The sequence below is a fragment of the Silurus meridionalis genome, chromosome 14 (genome assembly GCF_014805685.1).
Source record: "Silurus meridionalis isolate SWU-2019-XX chromosome 14, ASM1480568v1, whole genome shotgun sequence".
In the NCBI taxonomy this organism is placed as follows: domain Eukaryota; kingdom Metazoa; phylum Chordata; class Actinopteri; order Siluriformes; family Siluridae; genus Silurus; species Silurus meridionalis.
This window is the reverse complement of record NC_060897.1, coordinates 2,849,168-2,869,666: the sequence shown is the minus strand read 5'-3', so window position 1 is coordinate 2,869,666 and position 20,499 is coordinate 2,849,168. Positions and strand designations below refer to the sequence as shown.

General features: G+C 39.9%; 1 protein-coding gene across 1 annotated transcript in view; it reads left to right on the top strand.

The window, feature by feature from the left end:
• The first annotated feature begins 630 nt into the window (after positions 1 to 630).
• Positions 631 to 20,499, top strand: part of pdxdc1 (pyridoxal-dependent decarboxylase domain containing 1) — a 26,117-nt gene continuing 6,248 nt past the window's right edge. The window contains 15 exon segments of the mRNA XM_046866109.1: positions 631 to 739; positions 5,126 to 5,196; positions 8,085 to 8,153; positions 8,297 to 8,371; positions 8,689 to 8,835; positions 9,746 to 9,935; positions 11,083 to 11,151; positions 11,239 to 11,317; positions 13,304 to 13,388; positions 13,572 to 13,620; positions 13,873 to 13,974; positions 14,968 to 15,093; positions 15,935 to 15,985; positions 19,372 to 19,432; positions 20,366 to 20,436. Of these exon segments, the coding sequence (XP_046722065.1) occupies positions 5,126 to 5,196; positions 8,085 to 8,153; positions 8,297 to 8,371; positions 8,689 to 8,835; positions 9,746 to 9,935; positions 11,083 to 11,151; positions 11,239 to 11,317; positions 13,304 to 13,388; positions 13,572 to 13,620; positions 13,873 to 13,974; positions 14,968 to 15,093; positions 15,935 to 15,985; positions 19,372 to 19,432; positions 20,366 to 20,436 (1,245 nt within the window). The 5' untranslated portion in view covers positions 631 to 739.

Genomic DNA, 20,499 nt, shown 5'->3' with positions numbered 1-20,499 from the left:
TAGATAATAAAGGTATTGATATATTTATATTTTCATGCCACACTTATATATTGCTAATATCTCAGGCAATTATGTGCAATAATAATAATGTTACATGTGCAATAACTGTTCTAAGTCTTATTGTGTCCTGACCTTTTGCCATCTGTTTTCACTGCACCTACACATTTTATTCACTTAATATATAACTTAATATGTATATTCATTTTTATCTTTTATTAAAGATAAAAATGTTTTCCTTATAGTTCAATAAGGAAAACAAATGGCGTCAGTATTATATCATCGGTTAGTTTTTATTGTAATATTAGGATGATGGTGTATATGAATGATTTGCATATTAACAATAAACTGAAGATTTTTTTTTTTTTGGAGAAACAATTTTCTGATATGCAAATTAGCATGTATTAATAATAAATATTAATAAAGATTAATATTAATAAATATATTTTATACACAATATAATATTTGTTATATATATTTAGCTTTTTTATATATGTATATGTTTATATATATATATATATATATATATATATATATATATATATATATATATATATATATATATATAAAAACAAAAACAAAAAAGGAAAAAAAAGCTTGTGTTCGATCGTCACGGGAGCGCGCCGGGGTAGTAGGGGGCGTGTCCTGTACGCGCTTACGTCACATCTGCCAGCACACCAGGAAGTGGGGTTGAAAAAGATTTCTCTACACAAATTAGCCGAGAGCGAGGAAACGCCAAGAGGTTGGATTTATTATTATATATTTTTAAGTTTCTTTTTCACGTTATTAATCATTTCTTATTTTCAACCCGGAAGGAAACCGAGACTTTATCGTTCTGCACGCTGCCGAGGAAGGTCTAATTCTAAGAGGTATGAGATGAACGCAGGAGAGCTTGACTTTCCCTGAAGGTCCGGTTCATTAGATTAGATTAGATTAGATCAAATCCGACTAACATGCAAGTGAGACACGGGGGAGAATCTGGAATTAAGACAAAGCTCTGGATGTGCCATCATTCTCTAATGTTATATCAGATGTGCAGATTTATGGGGTGATGACATGTGGGGGGGGGGAGGAGCGGTGAAGGGGTTGGGCGATATGATCATATGATGCCAGGTATCGTGATGAGTGACGTCACGATAGGCCTTTCCAAACCCATGTTGTGTATTTATGTTTAACACAATGACGTAATGAGCTGCAGGCTGTAAAATCGTGCTGAAGATGGCTTGGCTGAACAATCCAGGTTTGGTCTGATCAGCTGCTGCCAAAGTGCTTGAGCTAGTTAAACTGGTTCACCTTGATCTTCACCAGCAAAGTGGGTCGATGCAATCTTGTGTACATGGTTTCTATACTTGTCAGTGTGGGGGTTCCCTCGGGGTTGTCTGGTTTCCTTCACGCAAGTTGCCGACATCCAGAGACGGGTTTGGGTGTCTGATCCGGGGTGAGGCTTATGGTATATCAGCATTCACAACGACCCTGATCAGGATCTGTGGGTTCTGATCATAAAACGAGCAATTAGTCTCTCAGAATGATCAGGAGGTTTGGGGGTTCAAACCCTGGCATTGCCATGCTGCCACTGTTGGGCCCTTGAGCAAGGTCCTTAACCCTCCGGGGACACTGTATCATCTCTGACCCCAGTTTCCTAACATTGCTGGGATAAATGAAGAAAGAATTTCCCTGTTCTGTAATGTACATTTCTGGTCAAACAGTCTGTCTAGCTCAGGTTACTAGTTCAACAAGCTGCCACTCCTGGGGCCCCTGATCAAGGCCCTTAACCCCGTAGCTACTCAGCGGTATAAATAGCCTAATATCAGTCACTCTGAAAAAGGATGTCTGCCAAATGCCATAAATATAGAAAATTGGTGATGTGATATTTTAGTGAAGAAGGTGATAGATGAGTGGTTAGAACTTCTAATAAAAAGGTCATGAGTTCACATCCCAGCCCACCCCAAGCTGCCACTGCTGGGCCCTTGAGCAAAACCCTTAATTGTAAGTAATTTTGGATACAGATATCATATACCAGCAGTGATCTCGGGGCCCCTTCACAAATATTGTCCCTCCTTATCCTACTGGAGACGATTTCAGAGAACTCTAATGGTGGACACCCTGAACGAGGGTGATCCAGGCAACGTTTGAAAATGCCCATCAGCCAACATTGCATGGATTTGGATAAAGGGAGAAAACGTGAGTACCCGGAGAAAATCCATGATAACGCAAGACGATACAACTTTAATGTTCTCAATTCCTGGATGGTTCATCAAACATTAACCGACGTGCAAAGCTGATTTACTAAACCAACCAGCATGCAGGATATGCAGATGAAATATGATTGGCAGCCATGTTGGTTCCATTATTCAAAACCTCACATGCCAATCGGCCAATGTATGGTCCATATTATTATTATTATTATTATTATTATTATTGTATTAATAATATTTTTCATCCATACGTGCAGAAGTTACGATGCAAAAACAAAGCAAAATCGTTACTTCTCGAAATACATAAAATTCAACTGAAATTAAACTACAGAACAACTTAAAAATTAAAAATAATAACTGTACTGGATAATGTGAGGAGTTTGGTGACTTAATACTGCAGACTCTCATCATTCATAAAACAAGCAATTAAAATAAATAATGCTAATGAACAAGTCTTAATTGTGATTGTCAAGCATTTTTTTTACTGAACACAACTTAAAACTAGCTAAAAGAAAATCTTAAAAAATACATGGCGTCGAATGATGTCTCTGATGGTGATGAAGCTGAGCAGATCAAATAACAAGCTTTAAGCTTTGATACCTAAGTAAAAAAAAAAAAAGATAAACCGTCTCTCGTGTAGTGTTTTATCCTTAAAATAAGAACAATACGTTTTTTTATTTAAGGCTTAGAAATATGAGGAATTTTTGCAGTGAATTCTGTAGAACATGCAGTCGTATGTACTTCCAGGTCGAACCCGTTTCCACGCTTCTAGGGTAGTGTTGCTGTGATTTACCCAAAAACACACACACACACACACACACACACACACACATTGTTTTATGAATTTCTGATTCGTAGACGTTGTGTGGAGAAACGAGTGGAACGGAAAAACGAAACGGAATGGCGAGTTTTTACATCTAAAAGAAGATTTCACGAGGAAAGATCTTTTTTGTTTTGTTCCATGTTTACCAAACTTATCAAAGCGTATCCTGAGAAACCGTAGCTCCGCCCCTTTTGCTTTTACCGGTTGTATTGGCCTTCAAATTCCAGTTTTATTGAACTTTCTGGCGTTCGTGTTTTTTTCATACACATTTCAGGTTAATGCTGATCTTCCGACTCCACTGTTGGTGTTTGGACCCCTGTTGGTGCATATCATGGAGCCTGTTCTCATTTAGGATATTAAAGGGAAGAAAGTCAGACTTTTCAGGTCACAAACCTACTTTTTCAGTGAACGGAGCTCTGTGTTGCTATCTACAAACAAACGTTTATGAAAAAGATCCTGGTCGAGACTGTTTGTTCACTGTTCTTCACACAGCCACTCCTTTACTTGAACTTGCTTTCTGGTGTAACTACTTTCCCTGTAGCTCGGGGTTCTCATTTTTCCTTTCGATATAGCTGAAATACCTGGAATACTCTAAATGAGAGACTTTTCCAGCCATATGTGGTTCCTCCTCAGACTTTTACCACAAACCTGGAGGTACTTGGAAATCTTTGTAATGAAATTTTCCCCTCACTTAATCTAGGAGACCCAAACCTGTTCCAACATGACTGCCATGTCTGTGCACAAAGCCAGCTCCATGAAGATATACTTTACATGGGTTGGAGTGGAAGATCTCCTGCTGTAGAGCTTCAACCCTATTGAAATGAATTTTTCATGCTAACTGCACCTCAACCTCACCCTTGTGGTGGAATCTAGTGGAACATCTTCCAAGAAAAGGAGGTTATTATAACAACAAATGTGGAATGTGGGTGTTCATACTAATCGTATGGTCAGGTGTCCACAAACTTTAGTCCATCTAGTGTACTCTTGGAAATAATGCATAGCTGATGGTTTCTGATTGGTCAGATAAAGATCGATTCGGGTTTCTGTTAATGCGCTCGTTCCTGTACGTTATTGTTGCTGTAGTAACGCCGCATCCGCTGGAATCTGTCTGGCACGTGTTTATATTAGGGGCGTAACCGTACACAAAATTCACGGTTCGGTACGTACCACGGTTTCTAAGTCACGGCCCGGGTTGATTTCGGTACGGTTCGGGGGGAGAAACACGAAATTTTAATGTAAATTTAATTTAAAAATTTTTAATTATTAATGCAGTTTATTATTTTTATTAACATTTGTAAACATCAACTGTTTAAATTTTTTGAAATCAAATGCCTGCTTGGTTAAATAATATATAAAATTATATTTAAAAAAATAAAGTATAAAAAAATTTATAAATCAAATTAACGCAATTCAATTTTTTTTTTTTGCCGATTAAATTAAGTTATCAATTAAATTGATACAAATTAAATTGATAAAATGAAATGAAATAAATGCAAAAATGTTATTAGAGTGTACGTTTGGTAGACCTAATACAAATGTGTGTGTGTGTGTGTGTGTGTGTGTTTTACATTTGATGTTGAATTTTCTATGTTCTACTTTAACATAGTCCTTTCCTTCTTCATTCATTCACTCCCTCGATATGTGGAATTTTTCAGGATTTTCTCCTTTTAAGAGAAATTCTTGAAGCTGGACATTAAAGAATCCATATCGCTGCGAAAATGAAAGTGGCAGCGATTTCGCTTGATCAAATTCAACATTCATGGAAGCTGTCCGATATTTGACTTATTGACATTTTTACACCACGTGTTCAATGGAAAAACAAATTCCATCGAATCGCTCGTCTCTTATTTACCGTTTGATCTGGAACCCAAAAGGATTTTACCCCACAGCAAAAACGAATGAATGGGCTTCGGTGTTCCGATACTTTTGAAACCGACCGGATATAAATACGCTTTCCTGTTTTTGCCTTTAATTTGCCTTACGCCTTCTTCTCTATCCTTTTGAGAGGCTTCTGGATCTTCTCACATACGCAGTTTCAAGCATCAAATATTTAATTCGATTGACCAGGTGATTAATGCTGAATCATGACTTCCTGACTGTGTGATTTCAGATGGACCCGACGCTTGCTGAGATGGGGAATCACCTCTCCGACGCCATGAAGATTTTGGAGAGTGGCCCGCTGTAAGATTCTAATTTACATTACCTTTCAATCTGGAAATCAATAGTTCTTTTTTGGACACCTGATCGTAAAGTAATGTGCTTTTAAACTTCACATTCCACATCGCTGTTCTAGTAACCTCCACTTTTCTGGAAAGATGTTCCTCTAGATTTTGAAGTGTGCTTGTGGAGATTTGTGTGAGATTCATTCATCCACAAGTTGAATCAGGTTCTAATTCAGGTGAGATAATGAGGCCTGGGGTGCAGTCAGCGCATCAGAGCTCTAGAGCAGGGGATCTTCCACTCCAACTCAACTAAAGCAGATGTTTATGTTTGGGTTTGGGTCTCCTAGATCAAATGAAGGGAACATTTCATGCTACAGCATCTAAAAATATTCTGTACAATTGTAAAGAAAAAATCTAGTAGAACATCTTCCCAGAAGAGTGGAGCTTATTATAACAGGAAATGGAGACTAAATGAGGAATGGAATGTTGAAAAAGAAGATTATAAAAATCTTATGGTCAGGTGTCCACAAACGTTTGTCCACATGGAAATCTCACGGTTTTGCCAACAAAATGGTATATTGAATATAAAATAAATAAAAATGTATTACTACAAATACGTTTCTTTTATGTGGTAATAACAATAAAACATTATAATATGTTACAAATCTTTTTTTTTTTTTTTTTTTGGTCTAATAAATAGCATTTTTATTTATATAAATATATTCAATAATTTACACCTACAAATTTAAAACCTTTTTTTAAAATTCAGTGGATTTAATACAATATTTTAATAGCAGCTCTTTTCAGGCAGTATGTAATTATTCAGAATTGATTTAAAAGCTTGAGGTAATTTTTGTATTTTACCTGTTCAGGAACCATGTCGCTAATTCAAACGCAAGCTTCCGTCCTTTCACAGATGATAAATTTCTGATTTCAAAGATATGGGAAGATATGTTTATTGTGTTATAGTTTTTTCCAGGGTAGTTAAAGAAAGAGTAAGAAACTTTAAAAAATTATTATCCACAAAAAAAAACCTCCATTTTATAAAATAAATAAATAAATCACCTGTTGCAGTTTTAACAAAAAAAGATTAGGTAGTTGAACTAGAGAAAATAAAAAAAGCATGTCTGTTACTCCTTCAAAAAAATCCACAACATCTCAAACTATTAGTTGCAAATTATTGTATAATAAATATTTTAGGATGTTTGTACTAGTAAGAAATAACAGAAAATTGCAAATTGAACCTTTAAATAAAAGAGAATCATGACAGGACATGATATGTTGAAAATGTGTATTATATTAGAAATACTTTCCATGATGCTTGTACAAGATTTATTTTATTGTATGTTTTAAATCATTTTTATTGTATTTTATTTCCAGGGTATTTATACTAGTAAGAAATAATAGAAAAGAAAAATCACAGATTGCATCTATAAAGAAAAAAAATAATGATAGTTCACAATAACTTAAAAGTCTTTATTGCACTATTAATATTTCCAGTGAACAAATCCGAAAACAGATTAACAATTACAAAGAAACATTAAGAAATACAAAAAAGTCAACAAATACAAAAACACATGAACAAATCAGAAAACAAACGAACTAATACAAAAAACATGAACTACTACAAACTAAATAAAACATATACAAAAAAACTTCAACTATTATAAAAACATTAATACATCAGAAAACACTAACAAATCAGTAAAACAAATTAAAAAAATTAGTAAAACTAATTAACAAATCAGAAAACAAATGAACTAAATCAAAACACACTAACAAACACAAAAACCCACAAACTAATACAAAACACATGAACAAATCCGATAACAAATTAACGAACACAAAAACATTAACTTCTACAAACTAACTAAAACAAATACAAAAAACAAACTATTACAAAACATTAATACATCAGAAAACACGAACAAATTAGTAAAACAAATAAACTAATACAAAACACATTAACAAATACAAAAACGCGAACAAATCCGATAACAAATTAACGAACACAAAAAAACATTAACTTCTACAAAGTAACTAAAACAAATACAGAAACACATTAACGAATACAAAAACAAAAATAAATACAAACAAACATTAACTTATACAAAAACACATTAACAAACTAGAAAACAAATGAACTGATACAAAATCACTACCGAACACAAAAACATTGTTCATTGCTCGACACATCTGTCATTCAAGGTTTACAGGAAGTACAACAGGCTGTGGCAGGAGAAATGATGTCACCATGAAAATGTGTGTAAAAAATATTTAAAGTTGCACTTTTGGAAAGAATTAGTTTAAAGCAGTGGTTCTTAACCTTGTTGGAGGTACTGACCCACACCAGTTTCATATGCGCATCCACCGAACCCTTCTTAAGCGGGGCATGTCATCACGAATCATATGAGTCGGTGTGTGTCTTGACCTCCGCCGAACCCCTGAGACTGACTCACCCAGGTTAAGAACCACTGGTTTAAAGTAAACGCAAAGCTTCACTCATGTACACAATAACAAAGTAATACGATTTATAAGAAGAGATCATTTCCTACTTTGGGTAGGTACGGCTTTAAGTAGAGGAATGTGGAAGGACAGATGGTGGTAGGTTTTGTTAAAAGGATGGAAATGGCAGTGGTGAACACGTATTTAAAGAAGAAGGAGGAGCACAGGGTGACTTATACTAGTGTCTCAAAATGTTTATTGTATAAAACTACTAGTAAAATATTTTCCAATATGTTTGTACCAGTAAGAAATAAAAAACAAGAATCACCTTTTGCACCTTTTATAATAAAAACAATCCTGCAATATGACATCTTTCATTTCGAGGTCGATATTGTATAGTAATATCTGGAGGTGTTTGTGCGTTAAGGAGGAACGTGAGGGTGACGTGTTTGTGTTTTGCAGGGACACGGCGCAGGACACAGAGAGACGGCGGCTCAGCTGGAGGGACATTCCAGGACCTTTACAGGGAGAGTAAGTGTGTCTGAGTCATGAGTGTGTGAGCGTCAGAGCTCAGCGTCCATGTTGATGCTGCTCACTCCTGTCTGTCTCACGTCTGTAGTGCCGGCTTCATCCTCTTCCTCACTCACTCTCACTTCCTCATGTCTCACTTTCAGTGGACAGAATTTCGTGACCATTCTGCAGCTCGTCCAAAACCTGATGCATGATGACGAGGACAAACAGGGACACCGGTAATCTCCTGCACATTCAGTACTGACACACACTCACTTACGCACACACACACACACACACACACACACACACACACACACACACTTCATCTTGGTCTCTGCTTCATACACACACACACACACACACACACACACACACACACACTTCCCTCTATTTCCACGGTGAGGAAAAACACACAGCACTGGTGGTAGAGATGATAAGGACATTAATAATAAACCTTTCACTGTATTTGTTTCCTTATACGCGTGCGCGTGTGTGGGTGTGGGTGTGTGTGTGTTTGTGTGTGCATGCACATGCGTGTGTGTTTCCGCAGCAGGATGCAGTGTGTTGGAGAGCAAGGTCACATGGCATTGCTGGGTCACAGCCTGGCTGCTTACATCTCCATCCTGGATAAAGACCGTGTGAGAAAACTGACCACACGCATCCTCACCGATACCACGCTGTGGCTCTGCAGACTCTTCAGGTATCCTTCATTCTCATCATCATCCTCATCATCACCCTCATCATCATCCTCATCATCATCGCCGTCATCATCATCCTTATCATCATTCTTTTCCTCATCATCACCCTCCTCATCCCCCTTATCTTTCTCATCACCCTCCTTATCATCACCTTCATCATTACCCTCCTCATCATCATCTTTATTATCACCCTCATCATCACTTTCATTATTACCGTCCTCCTTATCGTAATCATCATCATCATCATCATCATTTGTTTCATGTTATTATCATAATCCTCATTATCATCCTCCTTCTTATCATCACTCTCTTCCTCCTCCTCTTCAATATCATCTCCTCCTCCTCTTCATCATCACCACCATCCTCCTCCTCCTCCTCCTTATCATCACTCTCTTCCTCCTCCTCTTCATTATCATCTCCCTCCTCCTCTTCATCATCACCACCATCCTCCTCCTCCTCCTTATCATCACTCTCTTCCTCCTCCTCTTCATTATCATCTCCTCCTCCTCTTCATCATTACCACCATCCTCCTCCTCCTCCTCCTTATCATCACTCTCTTCCTCCTCCTCTTCATTATCATCTCCCTCCTCCTCTTCATCATCACCACCATCCTCCTCCTCCTCCTCATCACTCTACTCCTCCTCCTCATCATCACAATCATCACCCTCCTCCTTATCATCATCTTTATAATTACATTCATCATCATAATCACCTTACTCATCATCATCCTCATTAGCATTATAGTTTTCTTATTAATCAGAGTTTTTGCTGTTTAATTGAATATTTTTTTGTTTTGATTTGTTTATGTATAAGCTGCACATCATTGTGAGGAGCATTTTATTTCACGAGTTTTATTTTGAATGAAATGCTGTGATTGTAAAAATGGAAGTAGAATTCCGTGTGTTGTTGCAGGTATGAGAACGGCTCAGCGTATTACCACGAGGACGAGCGAGACGGGCTGCTGAAGGTGTGTCGGCTCGTCATTCACACCCGCTACGAGGATTACGCTACAGAGGGCTTCAGTGTGTACAGTGTCAAAGCACCAGTCATTTACCTGAGCGCAGCGTGCAGGCCGGGGCTGGGAGAACACCTGTGCAGCCAGGTAATAAATTGCATTCATCGACACCTGCATACAACTACACCTGCAAAAACCAACACTGCATGGACTGACTCAAAGACCTGCATTCACTGCCAGTGCACACCAGCACCTGCAGTCACGAACATTTGTATACATCAGCACATGCATACACTAAAACAATATCCACCAGCACCTGCATACACCAACTTATGCATGTACCTGCAACTGCATCCACCGACACTGCATCCACCGACACTGCATCAACCGTCTCTGCATCCACTGACACTGCATCCACCGACACTGCATCCACCGACACTGCATCCACCGTCACAACATCAACCGTCACAGGATTCACCGACACTGCATTCAACGACACTGCATTCACCGACACTGCATCCACCGACACTGCATCCACCGACACTGCATCCACCGACACTGCATCCACCAACACGGCAATTACCGTCACTGCATCCACCGACACTGCATCCACCGTCACTGCATCCACCGTCACAGCATCCACCGTCACAGCATCCCCGTCACAGCATCCACCGTCACTGCATCCACCAACACGGCAATTACCGTCACTGCATCCACCGACACTGCATCCAACGACACTGCATCCATCGACACTGCATCCATCGACACTGCATCCTCCGTCACAGCATCCTCCGTCACAGCATCCCCGACACCGCATTCGCCGACACCTGCATTCAACGACACTGCAAACACCGACACATGCACACACTGACCCCTACACAGCAGTAATAATGGTAGTATTTTTCTATTCTATTATTGCTCATGCAGCTGACACCACAGCTAGGACAGTAAAACCACTACCGCTGCTATAATTATTTCTGACACTGCCACTGTCTCTGCACTCTTACTGCACACATTAATTAGCATGATGACTGCAGTGGTAGTTTTATCTTTAGCACTTCCAATACTAATGCTACTTCTCATATTACTTCTCCTACAGTTATTGATATTATTACTACTTATGCTACTATTCCTAATGCTAGCACTATTACTGCTGCCCATAAAATTGTTACAAATACTTTTAAAATAGAATGTCGATGGTGAAAATACAGAAAGAGGGGTAAATGAACGAGTGTTAAAAATGAAAAAGATTTTTTTTATTTCGATTCTTTTCTTTTCCTTTTTTTGTTTGTAGTTGGGCTTGCCTCTGTCTAGCGTCTGCACCGTACCATGCAACACCATGTTCGGCTCTCAGCACCAAATGGTCAGTTTGTCCTTCAACATATATATATTTTTTTACCTTCATGTTTTTTTGTATTATATTTGTATTTTAAGTTTCTTGTTCTCACAGGATGTGGCTTTGCTCGACAAGCTTATCAAATCGGACATTGAGGCTGGAAAGCTTCCTCTGCTTCTAGTAGCAAACGCTGGTGAGTTGCATTTCGTAAGGAATAAACTAAATCTACACTGTTGGACAGAATTTTAGATTAATTTATTGTATGCAGTATTTTAAAGAAGACGTCCCTAAACACCGGGCCATACAGAAAGAATAAAAACGTACATTTTTATAATATATTATTTCCATTTCATGGTCTGCATTGTTTTTTTTATTCAAAATTTTTTTTTCAATTTTATTCTAAAAAAATGTAAATATAAACAGAATGCAATGATTAGCAAATCTTGTGAAACCCCTATTTTATACACAATAGAACATATCAAAACGTATCAAATGTTTAAACTGAGAAAATGTACCATTTTAAGGAGAAAAAAAAGCGAAAAAGTAATTGTTATTAAAATGAAACCGTTTGCAAATAATGAGTTTAATTGGCAGCAGGTCAGTAAGATGATTGGGTATATATAGTGTATCTCAGAGAAGCAGAGTCTCTCAGCAGTAAAGATAAGTGTTGCTTCACCAATCTGTGAAAAACTGTGTGTAAAAATTGTGAGACAATTTCAGAATAATGTTCCTCAACATAAAACGTTTGAAACAAAAGTTTGAAAGAATCTGGAAAAATCTCTTTGCCCAAGGGTGAAACCGTATCTCATATTGGATTGGATTGGATTGGATTGGATTGGGTTGGAATGGATCGATATTGGATGACCGTGATTGGGCCCTCAGGCAACATTTAAAACAGTCATGGTTCTGTAATGGAATTACAAAGTTCATTTAAAATGCACTGAGGTAAACTTTTAAATTCTTTTTGGAAACAATGGACACCACGTCCTCTGGACTAAAGAGGAGAGGGACCATCTAGCTTGTTATCTGCACTCAGTTAAAAAAGATCTGATGGTATGAGAGTGCATTAGTGTCTGTGGAATGGGCAGCTTGGAAAAAGGCTCCATCAATGCTGAACTGTGTACAGATGAGTTTTAGAGCAGCAAATGCTTCCATCCAGTAATGGTCTTTTTCAGGGAAGGTCTTTTTGCACAAGACAATGTTTACTGCATGTAATACAATATCATGATTGCGTAGTAGAAGAGTCCTGGTGCTGAACTGACCTGAATTGACACATTATGAAACAAAAAACACAACAAAGAACACCCAGAACTGCTGAGCAGTTAGAATCCTGCATCAGACACATACGGGACAACATTCGTCTCTCAAAACTTCCGCAACTGCTCTACTCAGTCCCCAGATGTATATGGACAGAAGATGGCGTGCTACACAGTAGTAAACATGGCCCCATCCCAACTTTTTTCAGACGTGTTACATCAATCAGTTTCAAAATTACCTTATTTTTTCCCCACAACTGTATATATTCTCAGTTTAATATGTTGTTTTGTTGTTGTTTTATCATAAATGCAATATGGATTTATAAGAAATGCAAATAATTGCATTCTGAAATTAAAACTGTAAAACTGTAAAAGTCTGTCACAGGGGAAGGCGGATTGATTCACACACTTTAATAATTCAATATTAATTATTTCTTTTCCCATTTTTATTTACAACATTATCATAATAGGCTGTAGATTAATTTATTGGGAGAAAACTGGTAGTTTAATGTGAAAACATTGAGCCTTTCCTATCGAATTTACTACTATTCGGGGTCACCCCTAGTAATAATTAATAGTAATATAGTATGCATATTATGATGTTATTAAATTGGTGTTTTAAAGTAGAAAAGGGTGAGCTGGGTATTAACCAGTTATCGGTAGGATTTGTCAAAATTTGTTGTGTGTATGTAGCTCTGTGTTGTGTGTATGTAGCTCTGTGTTGTGTGTATGTAGCTCTGTGTTGTGTGTGTATGTAGCTCTGTGTTGTGTGATGTAGCTCAGTGTTGTGTGTATGTGTTGTTTTATGTAGCACCAGGGTTCAGGAGGAACATTGTCTCATTTCACTGTGTATTGCGTCAGCTATATATAGTTGAAATGACAATGAAAGCTTCTTGACTCGACTTTATTTGTGTATTTTTTAGGAACTCCCGGTGCGGGTCATACGGACAAACTAAATCGCCTGAAAGAGTTGTGTGTTCAGTACAGCGTGTGGCTCCACGTGGAAGGGTGTGTAATCAGTCATTCGGAAGTATAAACACGTCCTCTGTGTTGCAGGCGGTTTATTTTTATACCTTGACGTTTACTTCTGACTGAAAAAATTTTCATGTAACCTGCCGAGCTGCTTGTGTGAAATACATGAAGTGTATGGTGACTGTGGTGACTGATTTCTTTTCCATCTTTTGCTTTCAGTGTCAATCTGGCAACCCTGGTGCTTGGAAATGTCTCTTCTGCAGTCATGGTACAAAATTACTTTCATTTTTACTTGAATACTGGAAAAAGTGTGTGTCTGTATCTGGCTATGTGTGTGTGTGTGTGTGTGTGTGTTTCAGTGTCTCTCCTTATGTGTCTGTGTACCGTGCTCTGTGTGTGTGTGTGTGTGTGTGTGTGTGTGTGTGTGTGTGTGTGTGTGTGTATATATATATATATATATATATAATGTTTATTTGTGTCTTTATTTGTGCAAATACACATTTTTTGTGTGTGTTTCCAGGCAGCCACTAAGAGTGACAGTATGACGCTGACTCCTGGCCCGTGGCTCGGTCTCCCGGCTGTTCCTGCTGCGACGCTTTACAGACACGAGGATCCTGCACTGGTGAGCACACGGCCCTTAAACCCTCTGTGGGCGGAGCTCATGTTAAACAAATCTGCATAAGAATGCTTCTGACCAATCACAAACCTTCCAATGAGTCCAGCTCCACCCATGATAGAGTAATATTGTGTATATTTAAACTCTGTTTAATACACACACACACACACACACACACACAAATATACACATACAGTATCTCACAAGGCAGCTTCCTCAGCAAGGCAGTGGTCATCTTGGCGGTGTGTTTGGGGTCGTTATTATGTTGGTAAACTGTGGTTCAGCCAGTTTCTGAAGGAAGTGCGTCATGTTCTGCTTCAGAATGTTACAGTACATGTTGGAATCCATGTTTTAACTCAATGAACCTCAGCTCCACATTACCAGCAGAACTCATGCATCCCCAGAACATGATGCTGCCACCACCATGCTTCACTGTAGGCAAGACACAACTTTCTTGGTTCTCCTCACCAGGGCATCACCACACATGCTGAACATCATCTGATCCAAACAAGTTTATCTTATTCTCATCAGACCACAGGACATGGTTCCAGTAATTCATGCTCTTGGACAGGTTGTTCTTCAGCAAACTGTTTGAGGGGTTTCTTGTGAGCAGCTTCAGAGGAGGCTCCTTCTGGGACGACGGCCTGCAAACCGACTTTTGTGTGCGGCGTACGGTCTGAGCACTGACACATGGATCTTCTGCTTCTGCAATCTCTTAAGCCGTACTTACTTTCGTTGGCAGCTATTTAGACAATAATTGCTGTATGTTGAGTTATTTTTAGAGGACAGTAAATCTGTACTGCTATACAAACTGCACATTGACTGTAAAATATATCCAAGTTTCATTTATATAGTATCGTCCTTTAAGAGCATATAATACACTTGTTGCTGGAATGGGATTTACTTTTGTGAGATACTGTATACACACATACATGCACACACACCTACACACAAATGCACACACATGCACTTATGCCTGAATCTCTTTCTTTCTCACAGTCTTTAGCAGCAGGTCTCACTTCCAGCCACCCAGTGGAGAAACTTCGTGCTCTTCCTCTTTGGCTTTCGTTACAATATCTTGGACACGATGGAATTGTAGAGAAGATCCAACACGCCTCGCAGCTTGTGAGTATGCACCCCCCACATTCTATAGTATTGTCCCTTAAGAACAAATAATAAAATGGTTGCTAAAACAGGTAAAATGTGGCCCATTTGGTTTTTGCAGCTTAAGTTCCTCTGTAACGGATGATTTAAGACTAGTCAAGACATTAAGCACCAGCCGTGATAATTGCCTGATCAGGTGACCATCTGCCCAATCAGGCGACCATCTGCCCAATCAGGTGACCATCTGCCCAATTGGCTTTACATCTGACCAACTGACCAATTGGTTTACCATCTGACCAATCCGGTGTGCATCTAACCAATCAGGTGACCATCTGCCCAATTGGCTTTACATCTGACCAACTGACTTACCATCTGACCAATTGGCTTTCCATCTGACCAATCAGGTGACCATCTGACCAATCAGGTGACCATCTGCCCAATCAGGCGACCATCTGCCCAATCAGGTGACCATCTGCCCAATTGGCTTTACATCTGACCAACTGACCAATTGGTTTACCATCTGACCAATCCGGTGTGCATCTAACCAATCAGGTGACCATCTGCCCAATTGGCTTTACATCTGACCAACTGACTTACCATCTGACCAATTGGCTTTCCATCTGACCAATCAGGTGACTATCTGACCATTTAGGTGACCATATGACCAATTGGCTGTCTGTATGAGTAATTGACTACCCATCTGACCAATCAGCTGACACCAAATACAAAGTTTTTTCAGTTTTTTTAAATGAAGCCTGGAGGAATCCTCGAGTTTGTGTTTATACAGTGTTAGGATGAAGAGAATACTTTCTGGACAAAGAAAAGACACTTTGAAAAAGACTTTTGTGTGGTGTTTCCACAGAGTCAGCAGCTTCTGACCAAACTGAAGACATTGGCCTCTATAAAGACTTCGGTAAGTGAAAATGTTTTTACTCTGTAGTTTACACACCGAAGCCTCTGTGAGATTTACTGCGAGATTTTACTGTCCGAAATTGTGCTAACTTCATTCACATATTGATCCTTTATTGATTATTGCTGACATCATCAATTCGAACTCGATTGAAAACTAAACAGATCAATGGCCCATTGTTCGATTTATTTTTTCTTTATAGCCATAAAATACTTGAAAAATAAATATATTTAAAGACGCCCTGTTTAAAGCGCTTCATGCGTGTGTGTGTGTGTGTGTGTGTGTGTGTGTGTGTGTGTGTGTGTGTGTGTGTCATATCATATCATATTGAAAGCGACCTGTAACAAAAACTTTAAAACGCAATTAAAACGAAGCCCTTTCTTCCTGTCGTCACCATCAGGATGTCCTTGAAAGTGAGATCTCTCTCCTGGAGGCTTTGAGTATGGTAAAGAGCTGTGTGTTTGTGTGTGTGTGTGTGTGTAGGGGTAGGATGGTCCTGTTTTCTCAGACAATATCGTCTTAGGAATAAAACCCGTCAGAGGGGTGCCGTTCTATAAAAAAAAAAAAAAATCAACTGAGTACCGTTGATTAGTGTCCCATAACCGAAGCATGCCTTAAAATACGCTGTGAATGTTTTATTCCTCTTATACCACTAGTCTTAAAAAAGCAGGACGGAAGGTTTTTGTCAATTTCTAGCTACATTTTAAAGCATTGGAGGTGAGAGTGTATTATCGCATATTATGATATGGCAGATACCATCACACCCCTAACGCAGAGAGTGTATGGAGTGTATAGAGTGTGTGTGTGTGTGTGTGTGTGTGTGTGTGTGTATAAAAGCTCTTCAGTAGTGTGTTAGTGAGAATCGGGTGCCTTGGTTCCAGGGGGCTGTGTCTCATTCGCGGGTGCGGCCTCTCTCCGCGGCCTCACTGAGGGACGTGCTGGGCTCTGTCATACTCTCTATTGTAGGTGGGATTTACCCTCGTTCCCTTTCCGCTCGCTGTGTTTCCCCTTCACTGCTCACTCCCTCACCATGTCCACCCACCGCTTTTTACAGCATGTGCATTAAACCCCAAATAAAATAAGCCCACAGATCACCTCATGGAGCTCAGACGACTCGGATTCAGACTAGCTGGAGCCGAGTTCGGGAAATTCTGTGCGGTTCAGCATGTGGGACTCACATGGGATGTCTGAGTGTAATGGACAAGCTGTTCATATTAATGAGTGAATGGATTAGTTGTATGTGAGCTGAGGATGAGGATGAAGGTTTAGAATGTTATCGTTTGGCTCTTTATTTAGTTAATTTTTTAGATACAGCGCACTTCAAAGACTGAGTTAATCAATCATTTAGTTATTTACTTACTAACCCCCTCACTGACAAACCCCCTCACTCAGTCACCCCCTCACTGACTAAACCCCACACCGACAAACCCCCTCACTCAGTCATCCTTTTACTGACTAACCCCCTCACTCAGTCACCCCCTCACTGACTAACCCCCACACTCAGTCACTCCTTCACTGACTAACCCCCACACTGACAAACCCCTCACTCAGTCACCCTTTCACTGACTAACCCCACACTCAGTCACTCCTTCACTGACTAACCCCACACTGACAAACCCCTCACTCAGTCACCCTTTCACTGAAAACCCCTCACTCAGTCACTCCTTCACTGACTAACCCCTCACTGACTAACCCCTCACTCAGTCACCCTTTCACTGACTTACCCGCTCACTTAATAAACCCCTCACTCAGTCACCCTTTCACTGACTAACCCCTTACTCAGTCACCCCTCACTGTCTAACCCCTCACTGTCTAACCCCTCACTGTCTAACCCCTCACTGACTAACCCCTCACTGACTAACCCCCACTGACTAACCCCACGCTGACTAACCCCTTCACTGACTTACCCCTTCACTGACTAACCCCCTCACTGACTAACCCCTCACTGACTAACCCCTTCACTGACTAACCCTTCACTGACTAACCCCCACTGACTAACCCCTTCACTGACTAACCCCTTCACTGACTAACCCTTCACTGACTAACCCCACGCTGACTAACCCTTCACTGACTTACCCCTTCACTGACTAACCCCTTCACTGACTAACCCCTCAATCAGTCACCCCTTCACTGACTAACCCCTCACTGACTAACCCCTTCACTGACACTGACTAACCCCTTCACTGACTAACCCCTTCACTGATTAACCCCTCACTGACTAACCCCTTCACTGACACTGACTAACCCTTCACTGACTAACCCCTTCACTGACTAACCCCTCACTCAGTCACCCCTCACTCAGTCACCCCTCACTGACTAACCCCTTCACTGACTAACCCCTTCACTGACTAACCCTTCACTGACTAACCTCCTCACTGACTAACCCCTCACTCAGTCACCCCTTCACTGACAAACCCCCACACTGACAAACCCCTCACTGACAAACCCCTCACTGACTAACCCTTACACTCATTAACCCCCTCTTTCAGTCACCCCTTCACTGACTAACCCCCACACTGACTAACCCCCACACTCATTAACTCTCACACTCATTAACCCCCTCTTTCAGTCACCCCTTCACTGACACTGACTAACCCCTCACTGACTAACCCTTACACTCATTAACCCCCTCTTTCAGTCACCCTCTCACTGACTAACCCCCTCACTGACTAACTCTCTCTGACAGATTGAAACTCACCACAGGGTAGCGCTAAGAAACTGTAGCATTAATCATGGTGTGAACCAATTATCTAGTTCACCTGGGCTGTAGTTCCCAAATCGCAGGAGTGTGTGTGTGAATGTGTGTGTGTGTGTGTGTGTGCTGGTGCTGTGAAAGTAAGGAAGTGACTCGGGTTTCAGCATCACATGGACATTCCAACAGCGATGTAATGTGATGCGATGTGATGCATGACTTCAGGTCAAAGGTCATGCAGGCCCCCCAGTTTCACCTCAGTGTAACAACTAACTCTAGAATGTGTCCATTACATCACAACATCTAAACACCTGAGACTCCACACCGGGTCACATGGTGCTGCTTAGTGCATGACATTGAGCCCTTCGGCTGTGTCTCATTCTCATATTTAAGTGTTGCAAAGGTATGTTATATGCCCCCTTTCTCTCTCTCTCTCTCTCTCTCTCTCTCTCTCTCTCTCTCTCTTTCTCTCTTTCTCCCTCTTTCCCTCTCCCTCTTCTTCTCTCTGTTTTCCTGTCTCTGTTTTCTTCTTATTGGCATTCTTGTTTCATTTCTCTTTCTCCTTATACCTGTCTCTGTCAACTTCCTTTTTCTTTTTATTTCTCCACTATTTGTCTTCCTTTCTCTCTCTCTCTCTCTCTCTCTCTCTCTCTCTCTCTCTCTCTCTCTCTCTCTCTCCTCTCTCTTTCGTTTGCAGGTCGAGGATGAGCTCAGTTCTCCGGTTGTCGTGTTCAGGTTCTCTCAAGATACAAGTTCAGGTGATTATTATTATTATTATTATTTTTGACCCCTTCCTTAATTATTTGTGGTGCATCAACGATACTAAATTCAGAAAAAAGTGCAGAATTATTGGCACCCTCAGACAATACTCTTTTAGAAAACTTTTTTTTAAAAGGAGATTCAGATAATTAATCATTACCTCATCTCTATCACTCTCTGACTCATTCACTGACTCACTGAATCATTCACTGACTCACTGACTTATTCACTGACTTACTCACTCATTTCTTGACGCACTGACTCATTGATTGAATTACTGATTCATTCATTTACTGACTTACCCACTTACTCGTGACTTACTGAATCATTCACGGACTTACCCACTCACTCCCTGACTCATTGACTCATTCATTGACTAACTAACTCATTGACTTACTGACTAATTTAATGACTAACTCATGTATTGACTCACTGACTTGTTCATTGACTAACTCACTCCTGATTGACTCACTGACTCTTTTACTAACTCACTCACTGACCTACCCACATTCTCTTTGGCTCACTGACTTACCCACTGATTTCTTGACTCACTGACTCGTTTACTAACTTACCCATTCACTCATTGAACTACTGACTCCGTCAAGTCACTCACTCACTGACTCACTGTGACTTTGCTAGAGTCAGATTGTATTGAACACTAAGCCGTATATATAATCTGGTTGTGATTTTATTAATATAGAATATAATCATTATAATCACCTTCATATTTAGTATTGATCTCTGAGGCTTATGATCTTCTGGCTGAACTGATCGTCTTTCATTCGAGCCTCTTCATCCTGCAGTGACGCCGATGCAGAGTAACTGAGATTTCTGAACTCTGCGTGTGTGTGTGTGTGTGTGTGTGTGTGTGTGTGTGTGTGTGTGTGTGTGTGTGTGTGTGTGTGTGTGTGCGTGTGTGTGTGTGTGTGCAGCATCGAGCGGAGGGTCAGCTGAGGGACCCAGTGGAGGAGAACGAGATGTACAGGATGCTCTGAACACATGGGTAAGATCAGATGATAATCAATAGAATTTTATTTTTTATATTATTTATATAAATATTATTGTA